The 21,678-nt window shown below is 46.8% G+C and overlaps 1 protein-coding gene across 1 annotated transcript; it reads right to left on the reverse strand.

Annotated features, from left to right (window-relative positions):
- Positions 1–17,665: 17,665 nt before the first annotated feature.
- Positions 17,666–20,031, reverse strand: LOC123403090 (sphinganine C4-monooxygenase 1-like). Its single transcript, XM_045097059.1, has 2 exons — positions 19,420–20,031; positions 17,666–18,707 (listed from the first exon to the last, which is right to left on the reverse strand). Exons 1-2 carry the CDS (start codon positions 19,648–19,650, stop codon positions 18,147–18,149), a joined length of 792 nt encoding a protein of 263 aa, XP_044952994.1. The 5' UTR covers positions 19,651–20,031; the 3' UTR covers positions 17,666–18,146.
- Between the last annotated feature and the right edge of the window lie 1,647 nt (positions 20,032–21,678).

Here is a 21,678-nt window from a genome sequence, read left to right on the forward strand (position 1 = left end):
ATATACATCGAGTAGCGGAAACTCGTAAGGGCTAAGCGGTGCCCATGCCATCAAGCCTACACCGACAGGCATTCTGACTTGGAAGCGTCCTAGATCGCAGGTTCGTCTCCGACGGCGTACTCATCGCCAAACTCCGGTCCTTCCATGTCTGGTCAATAATATAACCAGTGGCAAGCCAATGAGTACTTTGAATGTACTCGGAAACAGCCCATGATATGAACATTTATAGTGAAAGATAACAGTAGCATGCATCTTTAGTGGAATGCAATTTGGTGGAATGATCAGGTATATGCAACAAGTTAAAGAATTACTTTTTAAGAACGGGTTACAGATATCAACATATCTGACAAGGGTTGAACACACCGGGTTCACCCTATATGCCAAGTCATCGGACTTGTCATAATCTCAAGGTACTAATGAGGCTAAACCATCCGGGTTTACCCTATATGCCAAGTCACCGAACTTGGTCATATTTTATCATGATTATAACAACACCTTTTAACACCACACACACACACTCTTGGTTTATGCGGAAACACCGGACATAGTTTAAGCAGCACCCCAACTGTCCTTGACCGTGGACACGGCTATTCGAATAGTTTACACTCTGCAGAGGTAGTACGCTGGACCCACGAGAAACGGGAAACTTCCGTGTCATCCACGACTCGCGGTATATCACATATACCCGAGGTAAGTACCCCGATCATCGTCTTTACCCTGACGATACTAGACAAAGAGGTCCACTCGATTGGTACCCAGCCCACATGTTGTACGTCTTACGAGCACCGACTCTGGACCGTATCAACCATGCAGGGACCAACGGTGTGCGTGGAACTCATAATAATGGCATAGTCGTCCTACCTGGCACGACCCCATCACGAGAGTGACACCGATCACTTCCGCCACTAGTAATGTGGCTCTTTGCTAGTACCAACCAGAGTAATCAACAAAGCCTCGTCCCATAAAGGGGTATCGTGGTCGTACTGGTAAGGTTGGGACGGTCGACACATCATAAATCTAATCCCATTTCCGAAACCATACTCACACAAAAACACCGGTGCATCACTTCACCAAAAGTGATCACCAACTCCTCATCACCTTCGGGCATTAGTGGCACCCGACGGGGTTTTCATAAACTCTTTATTTAACTCATCATCATGTTTGAGATAATATGCTCTATCATTACTTGTCATCATGGTAATAACATGACCCTCACGGGGTAGGGTCAAGCTCAGTGCAATGATCTTACTCTACTAGTCAACATGACAGTAGCATGACCCTCATGGATGGTAGGGTCTAGCTCATCATGCTTGTGCTCCGAGGAGCCATATGAATAACATCATTATCATGCAAGTGCTTCGAAGAAGCCTTCGGTACCATCACCACAATGATGAATCGGCATCGTGATCACATGCTACGGGAAAGTACTTGCTATTCTAGCATGCATCATTTTATATGCTCAAGTCATGGTCAAAGGGTTGCTTGCCTTGGTCAGCTAGGTATCCGGGGTCTTCGAGGTCTTCCGCTCCGGATCCTCCGTCACTCGGTAACTCTATCGTCGAGAAGGGAATAAATAAATAATAGCTCTCACTAAAACAGATCACAAAGTGCTTTTATAAATGTTGCAAAGTTTGAATAAATTCAGTTTATTATTTTGGAAAATGTTTCCTATAGTTTTTATTAGCTAAGCATATTTATTTAAAAGCAAACAGAAGCAAACAAGTGCTTTTTAATATCATTTTATTATATCAAAATAGTTTCTGTTTTTGATAAATGTCAAACACTACAGAATAAAATACTACTCATTTTTAGAAAATTACTGGTGGAAGAATCATATTTTTCTACTGGCTAATTCTTTTTATAAAAATCATTTAAGTCACTGGATTAAAACAAAAGGAAAAAGGCCAGGGGGTTGGATCCAGTCGGCCCAGCCAGCAGGCCTGGCCACCAGGCGCACGCGGGCCAGGTTCAAACCTGACCTACGGGCCCTTGGGGTCAGAGTCAGCGGCTGCGCGCGCTGGCTGCCCCAGGACACCGACAGGTGGGCTCCACCTGTCGGGTCCTTCTCCTACCTCCAGCCAGAGAGGTGGAGACGGACGCCGGCGAGGCTGCCGTTGTCCTCAGGCCAATCTAGGAACGGGAATGGGTCCCTCGTGCCTCCGCCTACCTGCTCGTGGTCGGGACGTCACCGGAGGTGGTCTGGGTCGCCGGCGACGAGGTGACCGTGGCGGAAGGGTTTCGGGTTGGTGTTGAACTGGTGGCTAGGGGCACGGATTCGCTCGGGAAGGTTAGGGGAAAATGTTCCTGGTGTCAAGGGGAGTGTAATGGGAGGTCGGGCAGTGCAGGAGCCGACGTGTAGCCGGAGATCGACCGGAGCTCCGAGGCGGAGGGGCCTCGGTCGATCTTGTGCACAGGATAGTTCTTCTCCGCAGGCTTCAGCTGCCTGGAGGTATAAGCAACCACCTTCCTATCTTGCATCAAGACTGCACCAAAACCCTGAAGAGAAGCATCCCAAAAGACCTGGTACGGCTTGGAATCATCCGGAGGAGCCAATACCGGAGTGGAGGTAAGCTTCTCTTTGAGTGTATCAAAAGCCAGTTGACACTCTGGAGACCACACATACTTGACACCCTTCTGAAGAAGACTAGAGAGCGGCTTGGCGATTTTGGAGAAGTTCTCAACGAATCTTCTGCAATATCCGGCAAGACCGAGAAAGCTTCAAAGTTGCTTCACATTCTGCGGAGGTTCCCATTCAACAATGGCTTGAACTTTGGACGGGTCAACCTTAATGCCCTCGGCAGAGATAATATGCCCAAGATACACCACTTCTTTCAGCCAGAACTCGCACTTGGAAAACTTGGCATAAAGCTTGTATTCTCTGAGTTTATCAAGCACCAACCTGAGATGTTTCTCATGTTCTTCCTCATCCTCAGAAAAGACCAGAATGTCATCGAGATAGAGCAAGACAAACTCATTCTTGAATGGCGAGAAAATATAGTTCATCAATCGGCAAAAAGTCGGAGGAGCATTAGCCAGACCAAAAGACATGACCGTATACTCATATGAGCCAAAACTGGTCCTGAAAGCCGTCTTTGGAATGTCTTCCTCACGAATGCGAATCTGATGATAGCCCATTCTGAGATCAAGCTTGGAGAATACTTTAGCACCTTTCAGCTGCTCGAACAACTCATTTATGTTCGGAAGCGGATATTTGTTCTTGATTGTCTTCTTGTTCAATGGGCGGTAATCGACACACAGTCGTTCCGTACCATCCTTCTTCTTGACAAACAGAACACCACATCCCCACGGAGACGAGCTTGGTCTGATCAAACCCAAACGCTCCTGCTCATCGAGTTGGCTCTTGAGTTCCTTCAACTCTTCTGGACCCAGCTTGTACGGCCGCTTGCACACTGGCTCTGTGCCTGGCTCAAGCTCAATGACGAACTCCACTTCACGGTGCGGAGGCATCCCTGGCAACTCCTCAGGAAACACGTCCTGATATTCGCAGACAACTGGAACTTGCTCAATGGGATTGATCTCACCCTTTTCATTCAAGGAGAACAAGCGGACTGTGTCATCGCGCGCCGCAAATATAATCACATCTTCCGAAGAGTGGGTCAGCTTCACTTCTTTAGCTTCACAATCAATTGATGCTTTGTTCATGGCCAACCAGTCCATACCAAGGATCAAATCAATGTCGTACTTGCCCAAGACAATAGGAGACGCCAGAAAAACATAATTGTCCATCTTGATAGAAACATCCGGAACCCTCATGAACGAACTCACGCGCATGCCCGGAGAAACCACACGGAAGGGACTATCCAAATGAATTGCAGGAATATCATGCTTAGCTAGGAAAGGCTTGGAGATGAAGCAATGCGAAGCACCAGAATCAAACAAGACTTTAGCAGGAAAATCATTGACTAAGAGATTACCCATGATCACATCCGATGAATTTTCTGCCTCAGCTGCATTCACCATGTTGACTCGAGCTGATCTGGGGTTGAACTTCACAAGAGCGTTGCTAGGAGGTTTGCCTGGAGGAGGAGGCGGCAGACGAAGCTGAGAAGTGCATTTGTTGGCATAGTGACCCTTCTGCCCACATTTGTGACAAGTGACATATGCTGGCTGCCGGAACTGAATCTGAGGAGGTCCTTGCTTCTGATGCTGATATCTCTGCTGGAATCCAGGGTTGGGTGGGCGGGAAGAACCACGTCCACCTGAGTGCTTCGGCTGCTGAGAGTGTCGAGGAGGAGGAGGAGGAGAAGAAACCCAAAACCTCTGTTGCTTCTGAACCACCTGAGTCGAGGAAGAGCTGGAATCTCTGAAACGTTTCTTGGAGTTCTCCACCCTGAGCAAGGCTGCCTCTGCTCTGAGAGCTAAGTTATAGAATTTTTCAAACTCCTCAGGATCGTGCAAAGCGAGTGCTAACTGCAAATCCTCCTTCAAGCCACCCCTGAACTGGTATATCTTGCTCTTCTGATCCGGAACATCCTGCAATGCGTAACGGGCCAGCTCGTGGAACTCAACATTGTACTTGTACACAGAATTGCTGCCCTGCTTCAAGCGCCTGAACTTCTCACGCATCTCCTCAACAAAACTGGAAGGAATGTAGTGGGACCTGAAGTCACGACAGAACTCGTCCCAAGACATCACCCTGCCACCTCTGGAGTCCTTAAGCTGCTGCCACCAAATAGAAGCCTGCCCCTTCAACTGGAATGTTGCAAACTTGACATAATCCTCTGGACGGACATTGCTACACTCAAAATGCTTGTTCATATCACGGATCCAATCTTCCGCATCAAACGGCTGGTCGCAAGAAGTGAACGTCCTAGGCTGGTTTGACAGAAACTGACTCAGACTGGCGAAGTGATTGCCACCCTGCTGGAAATTGCCTTACTGATGATTGGCTCTCTCCTGGATCAACTGCAACAGCATCTGAGTATTTGCATTGGTAGCTGCCATCATTGCCTGCCAAGCCTCTGCAGGAGGAGGCGGCGGCGATGGCGGAGGAGGAGGTGGAGGCGGCATATCCTCACGCGCTGGGGTCTGACGAGTTGGTGGAGCCATCCTGAAGACGGACAGCATATTAGTCCACAGAATAATTGAAGATAAGCTGAATCAAAAGACAGAATATCTGAATAGAACTTAGCATTGCACTCGAACAACATAGCAAGAGTGCATTCTCAACGTAACAGACGACAAAATTCCGATAAGGGCCACAGCAAACAAGTGTGAGCTAGAACTGCTCGGAACAAACATATGATCGAGATTTCCCAAACCTCAATCAAGCGTCTGTAGGAAGATAGTCCTATAAGATACTACCAGATATCCCACCTATGAATTCCCGAAATAACTGGTCATGCAATCAGGCACCCGGATACAAGGAGTATTTCACACAACTCCTAATCTAAACCGTCGCCTGTATCACATCCTTCAACACACAACCAGCATCTCGGACCTTCGTCTACAACAGATCCTCGTGATCACAACGATACAAAGTGTGGTAGTACCCCCGAACAATCTACACCAGTACTGGGGACGTTGGGGTTATCTCACCACTACCCGTATTGAAGCAATAACGAACACCCTCCGTTCTTAGGTACTCAGAAATCTGAATGATGGCGATGTGCGCGATAATCCCTGGAGCTCAACTCCCCTGATACTTCGAGCAGATAGGAGGCACCAGGACATGATTCCGTCACATCGAAATCATATAGATTTCGCAAACACCCGCGTGATCCTAAAAAGATTTTGAGCGAGAAAAGGAGTAGATTTAACGATTTCCTAAGACGGAAGCCTCACCAGAGCAAAGAAGAGGAGAAAAATGAAACCTACTCTCCGATATAACTAAGAATCAAAACATATACTAGACTCGACTCGCCAAATACGATCACACAAAGGCTCCTATGGTCGTAAGGCTCTGATTACCAACTTGTAACGACCAAGATGCGGTCCTTTCCGATCTGGGGGTCGAGGCCCCCGAATAGGAAAGAAGCGCATCTAAGTGTTTTGCAAGCAACTAAACATAGCACATAATAATAAATATAGTAGACAATCTGGGATTCAACTGTCTTCTTATTAATAATACAGAGTACAACGCAGATACAAACAAGGTAGTTCCGGTACGGACTACAAAACAAGGGAAATGCTATGCTACCCGCTGCAGGCCCACGATCACGACCACGGCTCAGTCCTCTGGATAGTTCACGTAAAGGCGGTCTGTCTCCTCGTCGTACTGCCACGCCAGTTGGGTGCCATCGGGATCATCGGTCTCTGGGGTACCTGTACCTGCTGGAAGTTTCGGAGGAATCCGTGAGCCACGGGGACTCAGCAATCCAAGACCTTGGTGCCAGGACTAGACATGTTATTGGGTAAGGAAGGGGTGAGGTGTTTCAGGCTGTTGCAACCTAAGATTGAATAAGTGGCTAACTTACGCGAGAAGGAAGTGAAAATGGTATACGCTAACGATCGAGAATACTTGATCAGAAAGTGATCCTGAACACCTACCTACGGCAATCATAACCCCACCGTGTTCCCAGTCGAAGAGAGATCTTCGAAGGGACAGTCACGGTTACGCACACAGTTGGCATATTTTATTAGTTTATGTTTAAGTTTTCTAATACCGGATGTTAGCAAAATGTTCCAAGTAGCCACATAACCGCGGGCACGGCTTTCCGAAAGATTAAACCCTGCAGGGGTGCTCCAACTAGTCCATCACAAACGAACACAGGCCGCAAAGTCATCCTCTATCACGAATCTCGTGATCTCGTCGGATTCCTTAGAGGAAAACCTCAACTCTGGGGAAAACCAAAGCCTCATCGGGGTTCCTATACGCAAGATATACCGCTAAGGTAAGACAAGGCTAGCAGGACCTCCCGACGTGTCGACGACCCTGATAAGAGCCGCGTATCTCAGTCTCAGGACACGCCGGATGAGCGATGGTTACCACGCCAAAACTCCGAGTTGCCCCGGGGAGCGTAATAAGCTGCTCTGGTTTGGACCAACACTCATGAGGAGCACTGGCCCGGGTTGTTGATTAAGTTCCTCGGGGTAGCTATTCCCTATGCAGTTCATTATTAGGTGATTAGCAAATAGTACCAAAGTTGGGTCCTGCCGGACAAGCCTTAACACTACGCGATTTATCAAGGGGGTCCCCATAACAACCCCGAACGTGTTAGGAGCGATCATTATGGAATCAAACACCGGTAACCGGTAACTAAGGCGGCAATAACGGAACAAGACACCCGGCAAAAGGCTAGGCCTCCCGTCATTTACCAAATATATAGATACATTAATTAAATAACAGAATTTAATATAATGATATCAAGCTCATGGCAACTCATGAGTTATAAACACCTGCAACTAACAATGCTAACATTAGTAGCTGAGCAAGCCTACCTAGCCATGCAAGTTTGCTAGGAAAGAGTGAGGTGTTTAGGCTCATGGCACATGAAGAGGCAATATATTTTCAGTGGTAGGCAGCGAGAAAAATGACATGGAATCGAAACTAACATAACAAGTCTAGAGATGGGATCAAGGTCATGTCATCTTGCCTGTGATATCCTCAGCTTGGAATGGTTCTGGATCGTCCTGCACGTACTCTCCTGACTCCACGTAATCGGTCTCCGCTCCCGGTGCTACCCAACACAAGAATAACAGCCAATGAACAGCAGCACCACAAAATGCAACAATCACATGATGCATGAGATGAAAGTTGAGCATGCACCACTATTTCTAACACTAGCACAAGCAAGATAAACTACAACAAATTCCTGGTCAGAACTTTGCACTAAACTATTTGGACATGCATGGGAATGATATGAACAAATGCATCTCGTAAAAACGGTGCAAAACCATGTAAAGAACTTTGCAAACGGAGCTACGGATCAACGGGAATCAACGAAACACGATATGAAGCTCTACGTGAAAGATTCATCACCACACACACAATTGGCACAAATCTGGTGTTCCCAGGTTGCCAAGACATATATTAACCCAACATGAATGAAATGGAGCAAGGTAGAACACCCCAACAACAATTAAACACAAACTTTGAACAAAATGGCAAAACTACGCAATCTGCCAGTTTCTGCATCTTAGCTGTTTGTGAGCAACATGCAACATAGCTACAGGTCTTCAAATAAGACAAATAATATATGTGGCTGTTGCCAACCAAGAACACTACAAGATCCAGCAAGAATCACAGCAAAAGGAATTAAACTCTAGAAGATACAAGGTCACAAACTTTCCCAAAACCATCAGTTCTCGGGGACTTAGTGAAAATTCCTGCACCTGAGATTCTGTTTCTGTTCTGAAGCTTTTTGACAGCAATCAAAACACAAGCTACTGGACTCCAAATGACTTGCAAATTTACAGGAAGCTTCAAAAACATCCCAGGTTCAAAACACTAGCACTGAACTAAGTCCAGTTCTCAACAGAATGACCAGCACAACCTTATCTACAGGGGAAGAAAATGTTTTCAGCATTCCAGACTTAGTGAAATTTTCAGAGTTCAAAAATCTGGAATTTTCCAGCCACATGCCCACTTTGTCTAGGCATAGTTTGCACGCACATGTCACCAAGAGGTGATTGACACCACTATGGTGTTGAGCACAAACCCCTACTACTAACACACAAAATTCATGCCCTTGGGCTCCATCTATACCACGGAAACAAAGGCCAAACTTTCAACAAAGTGCAAATGCAATTCCACAAGGCATGCTTCTAAGATGACAAATACATAGGTGAATCTTATGTGCACAATGACAAAGTGACATGGGGGTTTGAACCCCATGTTTGTGTCATGCACATCAACAACACCCACACCCATATCACAATATTATTAGATCAAACACATCACAATGGAACCCTAGGCCATCAAGAGAGTATGCACCCCCCACATATGGGCATGTGATGGTACACATCCTCACATGCATTCTCGGATCTTCCTAGGAATCATGTCTTACTCAAGGTGCAACCCTCACAACAATCTACCCTAGCTAAACTAGGAATCCACACCTACACATGCTATGATGGCAATAAACACTAGAATTAGCTCGCACACACAATTATATGTGGTGAGGAGGGCACCCCTACATTCACTCACTTGCACAAGGCCACCCTCATGAGGGCCACTAGCACCCACATGCACTAGGCTAGCAAGGCACCCAAGTGAGAGCACCAATATACACACACTTGCACACACATCACACCTCAAGCACCATTTGCGAGCACCTAGGTCCACACCGCTACTACCATCACAATTCTTCTCCTACTTCCCCAACAAGTAACAAGGAAGGAAGGAATACATAGACATAGGTTCACACCACTAATATCACCACAAGCTACTCCTACACCTCCTACAATTAACATGGAAGAAAGAACCACATAGGGCAAAATATACTCTGAGCTGGACATGGGGTTGCTCACATAGCAAGGGGAAAAAATGACTGCAAACAGGAAAAAAAAATAAAAGAAAAAGAAAACTGGGCTCACTGGGTTTCGAACCCCAGTCCCCTTAGTGCAACAACACCACCACACACCACTGCGCTGCTGCTACTGATGTTAACAGGAGAAGGGAAAGTGGCAAGGTAAGCTACCTGCAGGAATAAATCAAAACAAAAGAATAAAAAGGCGCCGAGGGGGGGGGACTCGAACCCACGCCCTCCTACAGGCGCTAGAATAAGCCAGCACAACACTACCATCGGGCTACGGATCGAGAACTGGTTTAGACAAAAAGGTAAAATAGAAAACCACTCCACTCACGAGATGAACTCCGCCGGCGGCCGGACCCGAGGGCGCTGGCGGCGCCACTCCCGGCCACCACCGGCAGGGGAAACTATCGGCGGGGCCCGCGGGACTCTCAGGGGCTCCATTCCCGCCCTAAGCACGGGAAAAGGTCCCTCCTTTGGCTGCCCGGAACGGCACCGGCAAGAGCTTAAAATGACTAGCACTCACTCCTACATCACACACACCACTATCACATGCATCACAAAATAGTGCAAAATCACCACTTAACCCTAGCAAGATCACATGCACTCTCAACACCACAACACTACTCCTAGTAAAATCAAATGCAACATGATCATGGCATGCAAACATAAGGTAAGGCAAGGAATGATATGTTATGCATGCATGCAAGGGAAGTAAGCACTAAGGAACACACATGAAATCATGGCACAAAAATGATATCAACACAATCTCTGACAAGGTGGCCTCACATGGAAGGTTAAAAAAAGGGAAAGACCTACACTTGGGGCATTACAGGACCGGCCGGAGCGTCGTCCCCTTGCTGGAGGCTCTCTGCAGCGCGCCCAGAGCGCAGTTTTGGCATGCCACGGCATGCTGGCTCGCTCTGGGGCACTTGGGACGTGTCCTCCATGTCCTGAGTGTTGTTGGGAGTGTGCCCAGCCGTTGTGGTTTAGTGGAAGCCCGAGCTGGTCAAGGGAGCAAGGAACACTAGTGATGCCAGTACTGCCCTGCGGCTCAAATTGGATTTCTTGTCACTTGTGCTTGGAGTTGGGGAGGGGCTGATGGACTGGGTGCTCAGGGTGTTCTGGGGCCCTAACTCACCAAGTTTGGGGTCTTGACATTGGGTAAAACAGTGGCTAGGAGGGTTTTTACCTTCCTGCCAGTAGGTGTTCGACAGTGACTTGGGGTGCTTCCACTCCACCACTGGAAATGAAACTTAACAGGTTTGGTCTTGGGGTAAAAACATGGGGTTTCACCAAATTTGAGCTCCATTGAACCAGTTTGGCTTTGTAAACTTGAAAATGCCTCAAAATGACCAGTAGTGTCCTTTAAAAAGGAAGTGTGGCCAAACAGAGTCTCACAAATCCCATCTTTGGCGTGGAGTCCTCATTTGGGGTGTCAAACACCTCTGCAAAGTTTTAGCTCCATTGGAGAAACTTTGCAATGTAGAGTTGTTCCAACTCTACTCTGGTCAGAGAGGGTTTGGGGCTCATTAGGTGCACTTCCCCACCTTGGATCAAGGTGAGATTTTAGGTGAGCACCTAATATGGCTTGGGAGGGCTCCTGTAATTTTATGGGAATTTACTGAGATAATTTCCTTTGGAAACATCTCAAAAAGCTAAAACAGACACAAATGGTTTTCAGGGTTTTACTCAAATAATATTAATATAAAATAGGGTTTAAAATCTTATATATGGAAAATATATGTCCTTCCGAGCTTCCATGAATTTACTCATAATTTTCTAAGGCAGGAAAGCAATTTTCCTTGTGGGAATATCATTACTGGCCTTAGAAACAGACATAGTTATAAAATAGGAAAATAATATTTTAAATCACCAATTAATGTTTTTAATGAATGAAAATAATATTTGGATCAGATCACCTACTTTGGTTGGAAGTGCCGCTTGGCTTCATGAGCTAGTAGTGTATCCCAACATGGTGAAGGTGATCTTGATATAAAGGAAAAAGGGGTTTTGAAGAAAGCAAAATAATAAGTTTTCATGGGTTTGAGTCATCAAACAAGCAAGCATTCACTCAAACAAGGGTTCAAATTGCACTCACAACATTATTTGAAAAGGTTTTAACAAGCTCTGATTTTTGCAACATAAAATACTTGTGGTGAAAAACAGGGTGTGACACAAAGTTACTATGTTCACCTTGGTGACTTGGTGCTTTAAATGATGGAGTTGTGGTGATGGGCTCAAGTTATCTTCGCAGTGCCAGCCCACGTTTACTCAAACATGGTGGCTTAAACCACCACCCACACCCTTATAATGAACATCGTTAGAGCTGTTTAGCTAGAATGGTCACTATTTGAAACAATCTTGGGTGTTGCATGTGTTAGAATGTTCTCCATCATCTCACTATCATGGGTGACACAGAAAACGGAAAAATTCTCCCTGTTTGCCTCTCTCTCCTATTCGCCCCTCTCGGACGTCCGACGTGTCTCGGTCGTCCGATGACCTGTTGATGTCCGGACGTCCGACGAGTGTCGGTCGTCCGATGATTTATTAATATCTGGACATCCGCCATCTGTCGGTCGTCCGACGATTCGGCCCCCATATAAAGTCTGGAGGCCCGCGGGTCTAGGCATTTGCCCTAACTCCCCGCACTTCCTCCCCTCTTTGTTCTCCCCCCTTGCGTCGCCAGGCCGCCACCAGGATCCCTCCATCCGCTTCTTCGGCCGAAGTCCTTCTCTTTCTGCGCCTCGAGGTAACCTCCTCCTTCTCTCTCTCTCTTTCAACCGATTTCTTTCCTGCAGTTCTGCTCTCGGTGCTCCAAATGCATCCGGTCCCAGACTTAGGGTTTCTCAAACATGGTTGTAGGAGTTTTTGCCATGCCGAAGATCAAGCACTCCGTGCGCAAGATCCCCGTCGGTTTGTCCTCTCGTGCCACCCGTGGTGCGGGGTCCGACGACTCCCAAGAACGGGCTCGTCCCTGCAAGCGCGTCGCCAAGCATCCGGTTCGTGGAACCGTCTCATCCTCGGAGGGTTCCGACTATGAAGAAGAGCTGGAGTATGAAGAACGGGCTGAATTTCTTGGGATTCGCAGAAATCTTCCAAAGCCCAACACTCGGAGACTGTCATACATGCCTTCTCCACCTCCGGATCAGCCTCAAAGTGATGCTCGCCGCATCTCTCTTGAGCCCCCTCCTTCTCTAGGTCGCGAAATTAAGGATTTCACCAAGGTCCCTAAATCTGCCTATCTTAAGTTTCGTCGCGACACTGATCAATTTTGTGTCGTGCGTGATTCCATGGACTCATGTTTTTACAAAAATGTTCAGGCAGCCATTTTCTCCACTGTCATTGTTCCGAAAGGTCTGTCGGTTCATCACTACATTGACTTAGAGCATATTCGCACTCACTCGGCGAAATATCCGGGTGCCATTAATCTCATCGAGTCATTTGGTCTTGCTGCACCCTTTGCTTTTCAGCATGACTTCAACCATGCTGCCATTCATCAATTCTATGCAACTTGCTTCTTTGGTCCGGATAACACCGTCACTTGGATGACGTCCGACGCCGAGCTCTCAGCCTCTTATGCTTAGTTTGTCGCTACTCTTGGTTTTCCAGACACCGGCTTTAAAATCCATAAGAGTGACCCAAATCATGCACCTAGAGCCATTGAAGCATGTGTCTATCTTTTAAAAAGCCTTGATGAGCTTGATGAAGAGGAAAAGGGCAAAGATCTCAATCAAGTTTCAATTTGGAGATTTCCTTTCTTCATTATTTTTCAGTGCGTCATCCGCACCATCTATTCCAAGATGGGTGACAGGGGAACCTATAGAGGATATTGCATTGATATCATGACCCACCTTAATGAACATCCTAAAAGGAAGATCAATGTTCCTCACTTTTTATGGCATGAGATCCGCCTCGCTAGTTTTCAATACAAGCGAGCCTTTCCTCATGCCCCCTTTATTCAGGCTCCCATTGAACATCTGGACCCCTTTTCTATTGCTCGCACTCATGTGCATCAAAAATGGGTCATTCCCTCTCACATGGCGGATGATTGGGCTCCCAAGAAATCCTCATCCGCTCCTGCTCGACGGGCTGCTACTCGGTCTAGGTCTCTCTCATCTAGCTCTGTCTCCTTCGGTCGCTTTGCTAGTTTTCTTGGGAAAGCACATTGTGCCATAATGAAGGCTTTCACCTTTCAGTGCTCACAAAACCACGATGTGGTCACTCACATGATCTCTTCTAAGAATGCTCTCAAGGCTCGTTTGAGAGACTCGGGAGCAACTGATGTGAGTGAGGATGAGGATCTTCCTCCTGCTCCTCCTTCCGACTTCGGTTTTCCCTCTGGCCCTAATTGGGCTGATTTCCTTGACGAGGTAGGTGGTAGTGGCACCCATGGTGATGACGATGATGGCAGCGGTGTCTGAGTGCGTGGTTGCATGTCCTGGTCCTTCCCTTTTCGGTACTTGATGTCAAAGGGGGAGGACATTATCTTAGTATTTGACTTGTTATCCTTAATGTATGGATGGTGAATTATGCCTTAATGTATGGATGATGAATTATGCCTTAATGCATGGATGATGAATTATGCTCAACTATTATGACATATATGGATGATGTGTTATCATGCTATTTTACTAATCTATATGATATCTTCGATGCACTCATTATCAAAGTAAGGGGGAGCTCCCTGACCATAATTATTTTACTATGCATATAATCGGGGGGAGCTCTATAAAAAATCTCTCCTAAGCTACATAAGTCTACTTTACTTTTTCACAGCTAGTTGTATGTTGTCATCAACTACCAAAAAGGGGGAGAATGAAAGTGCAATCATGCCCTTAATCATATTTTGATGTTGTTGACAACATACATATAGGAAACTAATCATCTTAATCAAGTGTATCTCAGGTTTTGTTCCCATGAGAGTTTCTGTATGGATCGTGACTAATTTGTCCAGGATGCTCAAGAACGAAGAAACAAGACGAAGTGGTCTATCATTCTATTTGTCTCTCTTGAGTATAGGGACCCCGCACTATTAAGAGGGGATCACTGGGTCTCACAAGAAACTTGCTCAAAACTCTAGGCAATTCCTCTCTCTTTATCTTCCTGTTGTTGGTCTGCTTTTGTTCGGTCGTTCGGTGGTTCTCGGACATCCGGACGCTCGATGGCCGACGTCCTCCGGAAATCCAAAGCCGGCCAACAGATTCAAACCCTCGGACTTCCGGCTCCTCCGATCGTCTGAGGACTGGACGTCCGGGTACGTTAGGAATTACGTTGCCACTCAACAGATTCAAAATGTCAGACTTCTGACCATTTTCGGGCGACCGTGCCCCGGACGGCCGATGCCTTTCGGACGTCTGTATGTTGTTCACCTTTTCACCAAATGTTGTGCCAACCTAATACCTTCTGTATCTTCGGACGGCCTACGTCTTCCGGATGTCTGTATGCTGATCACCTCTCAACCAAATAACCTGATACTTTTTGCATTTTCGGACGACCGACCACTATCGGACGTCCGACCCTTCGTAGTTGTCCGGACGACCGTGAGCTGTCGGACGTCCGGCAACTGCACAACATATCTGGCTCCAACGACCACTTTTCTACCACCACTATATATAGTCTTCTCCCACCTCGAGTGGGAGCTATCCAACACATTGAGAAGATTCCAAGAACACCTTTCTCTCTCACTACCATTTGCCTACATCAAAATCCTAGATCCCAAGAGCATCTGTGAGTTCCCTTGAGTGTTGTTCCAATCAAAAGATAGATTTTCTTCCTCTCCTCCTCTCAACCCAAGCTATTTGTGATTTGAGCAAATGTTGAGCAGTCTCCGTGATCTTTTTACTCTTGGAGGTTGGAGACTCTTAGGCGTAGGAGTTCTTCGGAGAGGAATCAAACCGTTGTGATTTCCCCCGGAAAGTTTGTGAGGATTTGGAGGCCACCTCAAAGGCTTACCACTAGTGGTTGAGAAACGCCTTCGTGGTGTTTTCTCAAGGAGAGAATAGGGTGAGCCTTCGTGGCGTTGGTGTGCCTTCGTGGTAACACCCACCTCTCTAAACGGTGATGTAGCTTCCCTCCAAGGAAGTGAACATCGGCATACATCCTTGTCTCTCGGAGTTGCAGTTATCCCTAACCCTAACTTCCTACTTGTTACTAGTCTTTGATTACTTACTTGTGCTTTATCATACCCTATTTGTTGTCGTGCTTGGTACACAAAGACTAACCTTCACCCTTGCAATTGTTAGGCTCACTTTCATATTCCGCATTATTGCCTAAAATTGGTAAGTATCCGTTAAAATTGTAACTGTACCTATTCACCCCCCCCCCTCTAGGTCCATCTCGATCCCTTTCAACTGTGAGTGCTAATATTGAAGAATGGATACCATCTTGGGCTAGTGTGAATCTTAGTAGGAGTTCGACCGGTTGGTGACCTGATCATCTCTCCTCTGAGCTCCCCAAAAGCATACAACACTTTCCTAAAGTATCTGGAATTGGTCTCCATTGATCTCCTAAACATGTTGTGCATAACCCTGAACCTCTGGTTATGACCAACAACATGGAGGAACATGACTACTTGCTCTTCCACACTGGTGTGGATGCAATCTTGTAGCAGCCCCCTGCTTCTGAAGGTTTGCAAAATCCTAGCGAAAGGTGATCTCTTCATTCAAAGCATCCATAGAGCATATATCTCGTTCTAGTTGTAGATGTAGTTCAAATTCAGCATCCTCTCCTGATCCCGGATTAACATTGGACCATAATGGATGACAAGCTTATCACCAAGATGAACAGTCTCTTATGGATAAACATGAGACACGTCTGAATCACATCTACCGTGATGTTGCCTGAATAGCAGCTTCATCCGTGCATCCATAACCTAGTCGATATCGAGGGTGCATTGAGGAATGGGGAAATTGATCCTACACCTTGCCTAACATAGGAGGGAGGGGGTTCCATGTTGCTTACCGGCTTCGGAGACGATGGCGAAGAGGGGGCATGGCTAAGTCGAGGACGACTAGGCGGTGGCCAAGAGGAGGGGGAGAAGCAGCTCCTGGTGTCGGGGAGTGTTGTTGTTGCCTCCGTCGCAACCGCTTACGTAAATCCGAGTCATCGTCGTCGCCGATGCTAAAAACAGAGGAAGCGCTTGTGCTAGAGCTAGCGGTGACCGAGTAAGTGGAGCGGTGAGGCTAGATTTCGCACCATCACACCTCGGTCTATTTCCATCTCGCGTCATCTCCACTCGATTTCCCCTTGCACCTCCGCGAGCGTGTTGTCTCTCTTTTGCGCCGCACTCAGTCTGCCTCACTGGAAATTGTCGATTTGAGGGTTTCCGACTCGCCAGGCTCTGGGTTGTTGTAAGGTTTGTGTCGATGCAAGTCAGCCCACCAAGTTTGCAATCAAACACATTTTTCTTAGCCCAACTCGTCCTAGTTGGAGGTAAAGCGGGCAACCAAACATGCCCGTTGTCAGTGCGTGTGTGAAAAAGCTGCATGTTCTGGTTTGATTTGGCCCAATATCTTCTTTTTTATCTTGCAGGGTTACAATATGTGACAATTTATATGGACTCGCGTTGGCGCCGATGATCCGGTTGTGTTGCGAGTGCGCTGCTGTGCGAGCTTTGTATATTGTAGTCTACGGTTTAGCTCGGTTTTCCTCCAATTAATTAGACGAATCTTTGTCTCGTTTAGAACGACAGCTATCAACTTTTCCACACCGGTAGTCCAATGGGTGATGAGGTTCCAGAAATTCAGAGCAGATGTCTGACTCTGGTTTATGTTCTAGGCAAAAATTAGGGGTTGAGGTTCTGCCACAGATGATCGTAGTCATAGGGTACACACGTTTCAGCTGCCATAGAGTAATCTTCTAGCAAACCTTCCCCTTCATGACAAGTATGCGTTGTCATTAGATTGTGAAATTCTGATGTCCTGTAGCAGACTAGCAGTAGTTAGCTTTTACTCCATCCATCCCGTAATGTAAGACGTTTTTTGACACTACATTATGAGACAGAGGGAGTAGCTATTTACAGATGAGCTTTTGTTGCAACGAACAACAAAATTCAGTTTAGTCCACAGATCAACACAGCCAGAGTGCCTGACAGCAGAACTACAGAACTTAAACACAGAGCTGCAAGGGCACCCTCGCAAGCTTTACAGATGTTTCTGTGGTTAAGAAATGATCATGACCAGCAGAAACAAAACTATACTTCAGTACAGCTCAGTGGTGGATCATCTCCAGAAACAAAACCATATAGTTCAATATAGCTCACTGGTGGATCATCTCCGCCAAGTTATTATACAGAGCAGAAATAAGCTTATATGTCCAACATTCATCCAACGGAACACACAAATGAAAAAGAAGACAACGAAATGGGCAGGAAAACACGATGCTGCATACCGCGTGTAGTGTTAATAGCATCCTTCTTTGTTAACATCACCAAGTGGATGGAAGTACAGACCGATCCAGAGGAGACAAATCCAAGTGGATGCTGAGTATTCTTTCATACAGTACAATACTTTACCCGCTATACCTTGATACAAGATGGGACTCCCAAACCAAATCAAACAAAAAAAAGGAAGTGTAGAGAACACGAGAAACCCTCGCTATATGAACCAGGATAAGACTTCTACATCATTTCCATAGTTAGAGAATCAGGCGGCGTGATATAACAGTGTGTATCGGATCTAAGTGGAACGAGAATCAGAGAATATGCACATATTAATCAGCCTTGGTCTGCTCTACTGATTTGACTGGTCGGGACTCGAACCCTCCTCCTTTCCGGTGCTCGAGAGAGTAGGGCATGTATGTCCCCAGTATCTTGTCCCAAAGGACAAAGAAAGGTTGCGAAAAGTTGTATTTGTTGCCATAGAGCTGGTGGTGAATGTCATGGTAAGCAGTGTTGTTGTTGAACAACGCATGGAGGATGTTACCGGGAAGCCACAGCCCGCAGTGGTCATCCACTGTCTTGATGGTCGCAAACGAGAAAAAGAATATGGATGTTCGTGGAGTCATACCGGAGAGGAGGAATGAAAGAGCACCACCGATGGTGTCCAGAATAAGGCCCTCAAGTGGATGGTTGTAAAGAGCCCCGAAGGAGTAAGGGACTACAAGAGTGTGGTGCTTGGAATGGATGTGCTTATACAGAAACTTGTTAATGTGCATGTATCTGTGCATGAAGTACTGCCATGTGTCCATGACAAACATCGCGATGATAAATTGCAGCACTATCACGACAGCAGAAGGCTGCTTCGGTGCAATACCACTCTCATCACCAATAACCTGCAGTTCACGAAAAATTAACCATTTTAGAAAGTTGTATAAATGAAGCTATCAGGCAAACTCCACAAGAAATTCTTCAGGTCTGGTATTGCTTCAAAAAACTGCTCGTTAAATTGGGCATTCCTGAGTATCAATTTTCCCCCCATGAGAGGCTATGTCGTTATGCTTTCAGTCCATATAAAGCAGCTGGATTGCGTTGCAATAATTTGGGTGTTTGTAACATGTTATATCATATATGCTATTGCAGAAGTCAGCTCGTCACTACTAATTCAGAGAGTTGGGTTTCGTTGTTAGCTTTATTATCTTCCGAAAGTATGAACGCAAGACGCAAGGCTGAGCAACTCTCCCTGCAACCAATCTGCAGTTATAAGCATGGCACGCTGATTTCCTGTCATCACAGATAGTCGGGACCCAACAATTTGCTCTATGTGGAATGAGGAATGCGCTAGTTACATGCCAAAAACAGTCCCAAGACAACGACGTCCTAAGCCAGTCGCTTTAGCTCCAAATCAGATCATAGCCTATCAAGCATCGTCCCTCTATCTACTAGTAGTACCATCTACTATGAAAGAGGGGAAAAGGCACTTCGCAGCTTACAATCATGGTTGCCAATACAAGAAAGGCCAAAGCTACGTATTCGGGTGGTCTATCTGCAAGCCACCAGAAGGGATACAAGACAGGAGACGGCGAGGAGGAGGAGGAGGATGATTACCGCGAAGAGCGTGAGCGCGACGACGACCTGGAAGGCCTGCTGGACGAGGACGCCCCTGACGACGGCGGCCCTGGAGACGACGTTCCTGGCGGCCTCCTCGCCCCTGGGGTGCAGGCGGTAGGCGTCGAGGCGCTCCACGCCGTCCAGCGCGACGTAGAGCCCCGAGTAGAGCCAGTAGACGGCGATCGGCACGAACGTGCCGAGCAGCTCGTCCGACACCCCAATCGGCATCCCCGCTCCCTCCCTCGCGGGCCCCAGCCCCCTCCCGGATCCCCGGCGAGACGAGACGAGACGAGGCGAGGCGACGGAGGTAATGCGCGCGCGAGATTCCTTCCGCGCGCCGCCGCCCGTCGGACGCCGCGCGAATTCGGGGGCAAGATTGGGGGCAGGCAGCCCGGATCTCTCCGACGGAGAGGGGAGGGGGGGAGCTTTGGGGGTTGGAGGACTTTTCAGCGGAGGCTGGCGGCTCGCTGCGTTGGAGGAAGGCGGGTGGAAGAGAGGGGGGGCTGGCTGGAATATAGGCGCGGTGGCCCGGCCCGGCCGTCGCCGTCGGTCCGTACGACGACAGGGAGGGAGGGGGGGAGGAGACGAGACGAGACGAGGGACGGGCGCTGGCCGCATACCCGCAGAGGGGCCGGAGGTTATCAAACGGCCCGCGCGACCGCGAGCGCGTACGTGTACGTCACCCGGTGGATCCACGGCGCCAACGGTGGCGATGGCGTAAAGATGGAATTTTTTTCCTCCCGGCGTAGAGCGGTACTGCGGTAGCCCGGGTCCTTTCTTTTTCGCCAGCGTTGCTCGTTTGACCCCTCCGCTGGCTTTTGCCCGGCCGGACACGCTACTTGGAGCTCCAGAAGATTGCGACGGAATTCGCGAGTTCCTTCCAATTTCGAAGACGAATCAAACTGAATTTCTTCGCATCACGAACAACCGAGACTCATCGCAAACGAAATATGGACTTTACTATAAACCCGGTGTTAGATTCTTGACCACGGCAAATGAAATGTTTTTCATGATAAATTATGTTTGCTGAGGATGACAAGTTTAGTGAAAACAACCGAGATTCATCACAAATGAAATAAGGACTCCGCTATAAACCCGGCGTTCGATTTTTTACCACGACAAATAAAATGTTTTTCATGGTAAATTATGTTTGCTGAGGATGACAAGTTTAGTGGGAACAACCGAGATTCATCACAAACGAAATAAAGACTCCACTATAAACCCGGCGTTCGATTTATTACCACGGCAATTGAAATGTTTTTCATGGTAAATTATGTTTGTTGAGGATGACAAGTTTAGTGGAAACAACCGAGATTCATCACAAACGAAATAAAGACTCCGCTATAAACCCGGCGTTCGATTTTTGACCACAGCAAATGAAATGTTTTTCATGGTAAATTATGTTTGCCGAGGATGACAAGTTTAGTGGGAGCAACCGAGATTTATCACAAACGAAATAAAGACTCCAGTATAAACACTGTGTTAGATTTTTGACCACGGCAAATGAAATGTTTTTCATGGTAAATTATGTTTGTTGAGGATGACAAATTTAGCAGGAACAACCGAGATTCATCACAAATGAAATAAGGACTCCACTATAAACCCGGCGTTAGATTTTTGACCAGGGCAAATGAAATGTTTTTCAAGGCATATATGTTTGCTGAGGATGACAAGTTTAGTGGGAACAACCAAGATTCATCACAAACGAAATAAGGACTCCACTATAAACCCGACGTTTGATTTTTGACCAGGGCAAATGAAATGTTTTTCATGACATATATGTTTGCTGAGGATGACAAGATTAGTGGGAACAACCGAGATTCATCATAAATGAAATAAGGACTCCACTATAAACCCGGCGTTAGATTTTTTACCACGGCAAATGAAATGTTTTTCATGATAAATTATGTTTGCTGAGGATGACAAGTTTAGTGGGAACAACCGAGATCCATCACAAACGAAATAAGGACTCCGCTATAAACCCGGCGTTTGATTTTTGACCACGGCAAATGAAATGTTTTTCATGGTAAATTATGTTTGTTGAGGATGACAAGTTTAGTGGGAACATCCGAGATTCATCACAAATGAAATAAGGACTCCGCTATAAACCCGGCGTTAGATTTTTGACCAGGGCAAATGAAATGTTTTTCAAGGCATATATGTTTGCTGAGGATGACAAGTTTAGTGGGAACAACCAAGATTCATCACAAACGAAATAAGGACTCCACTATAAACCCGACGTTTGATTTTTGACCA

This window comes from Hordeum vulgare, chromosome 6H (assembly GCF_904849725.1).
Source record: "Hordeum vulgare subsp. vulgare chromosome 6H, MorexV3_pseudomolecules_assembly, whole genome shotgun sequence".
Taxonomy (NCBI): domain Eukaryota; kingdom Viridiplantae; phylum Streptophyta; class Magnoliopsida; order Poales; family Poaceae; genus Hordeum; species Hordeum vulgare.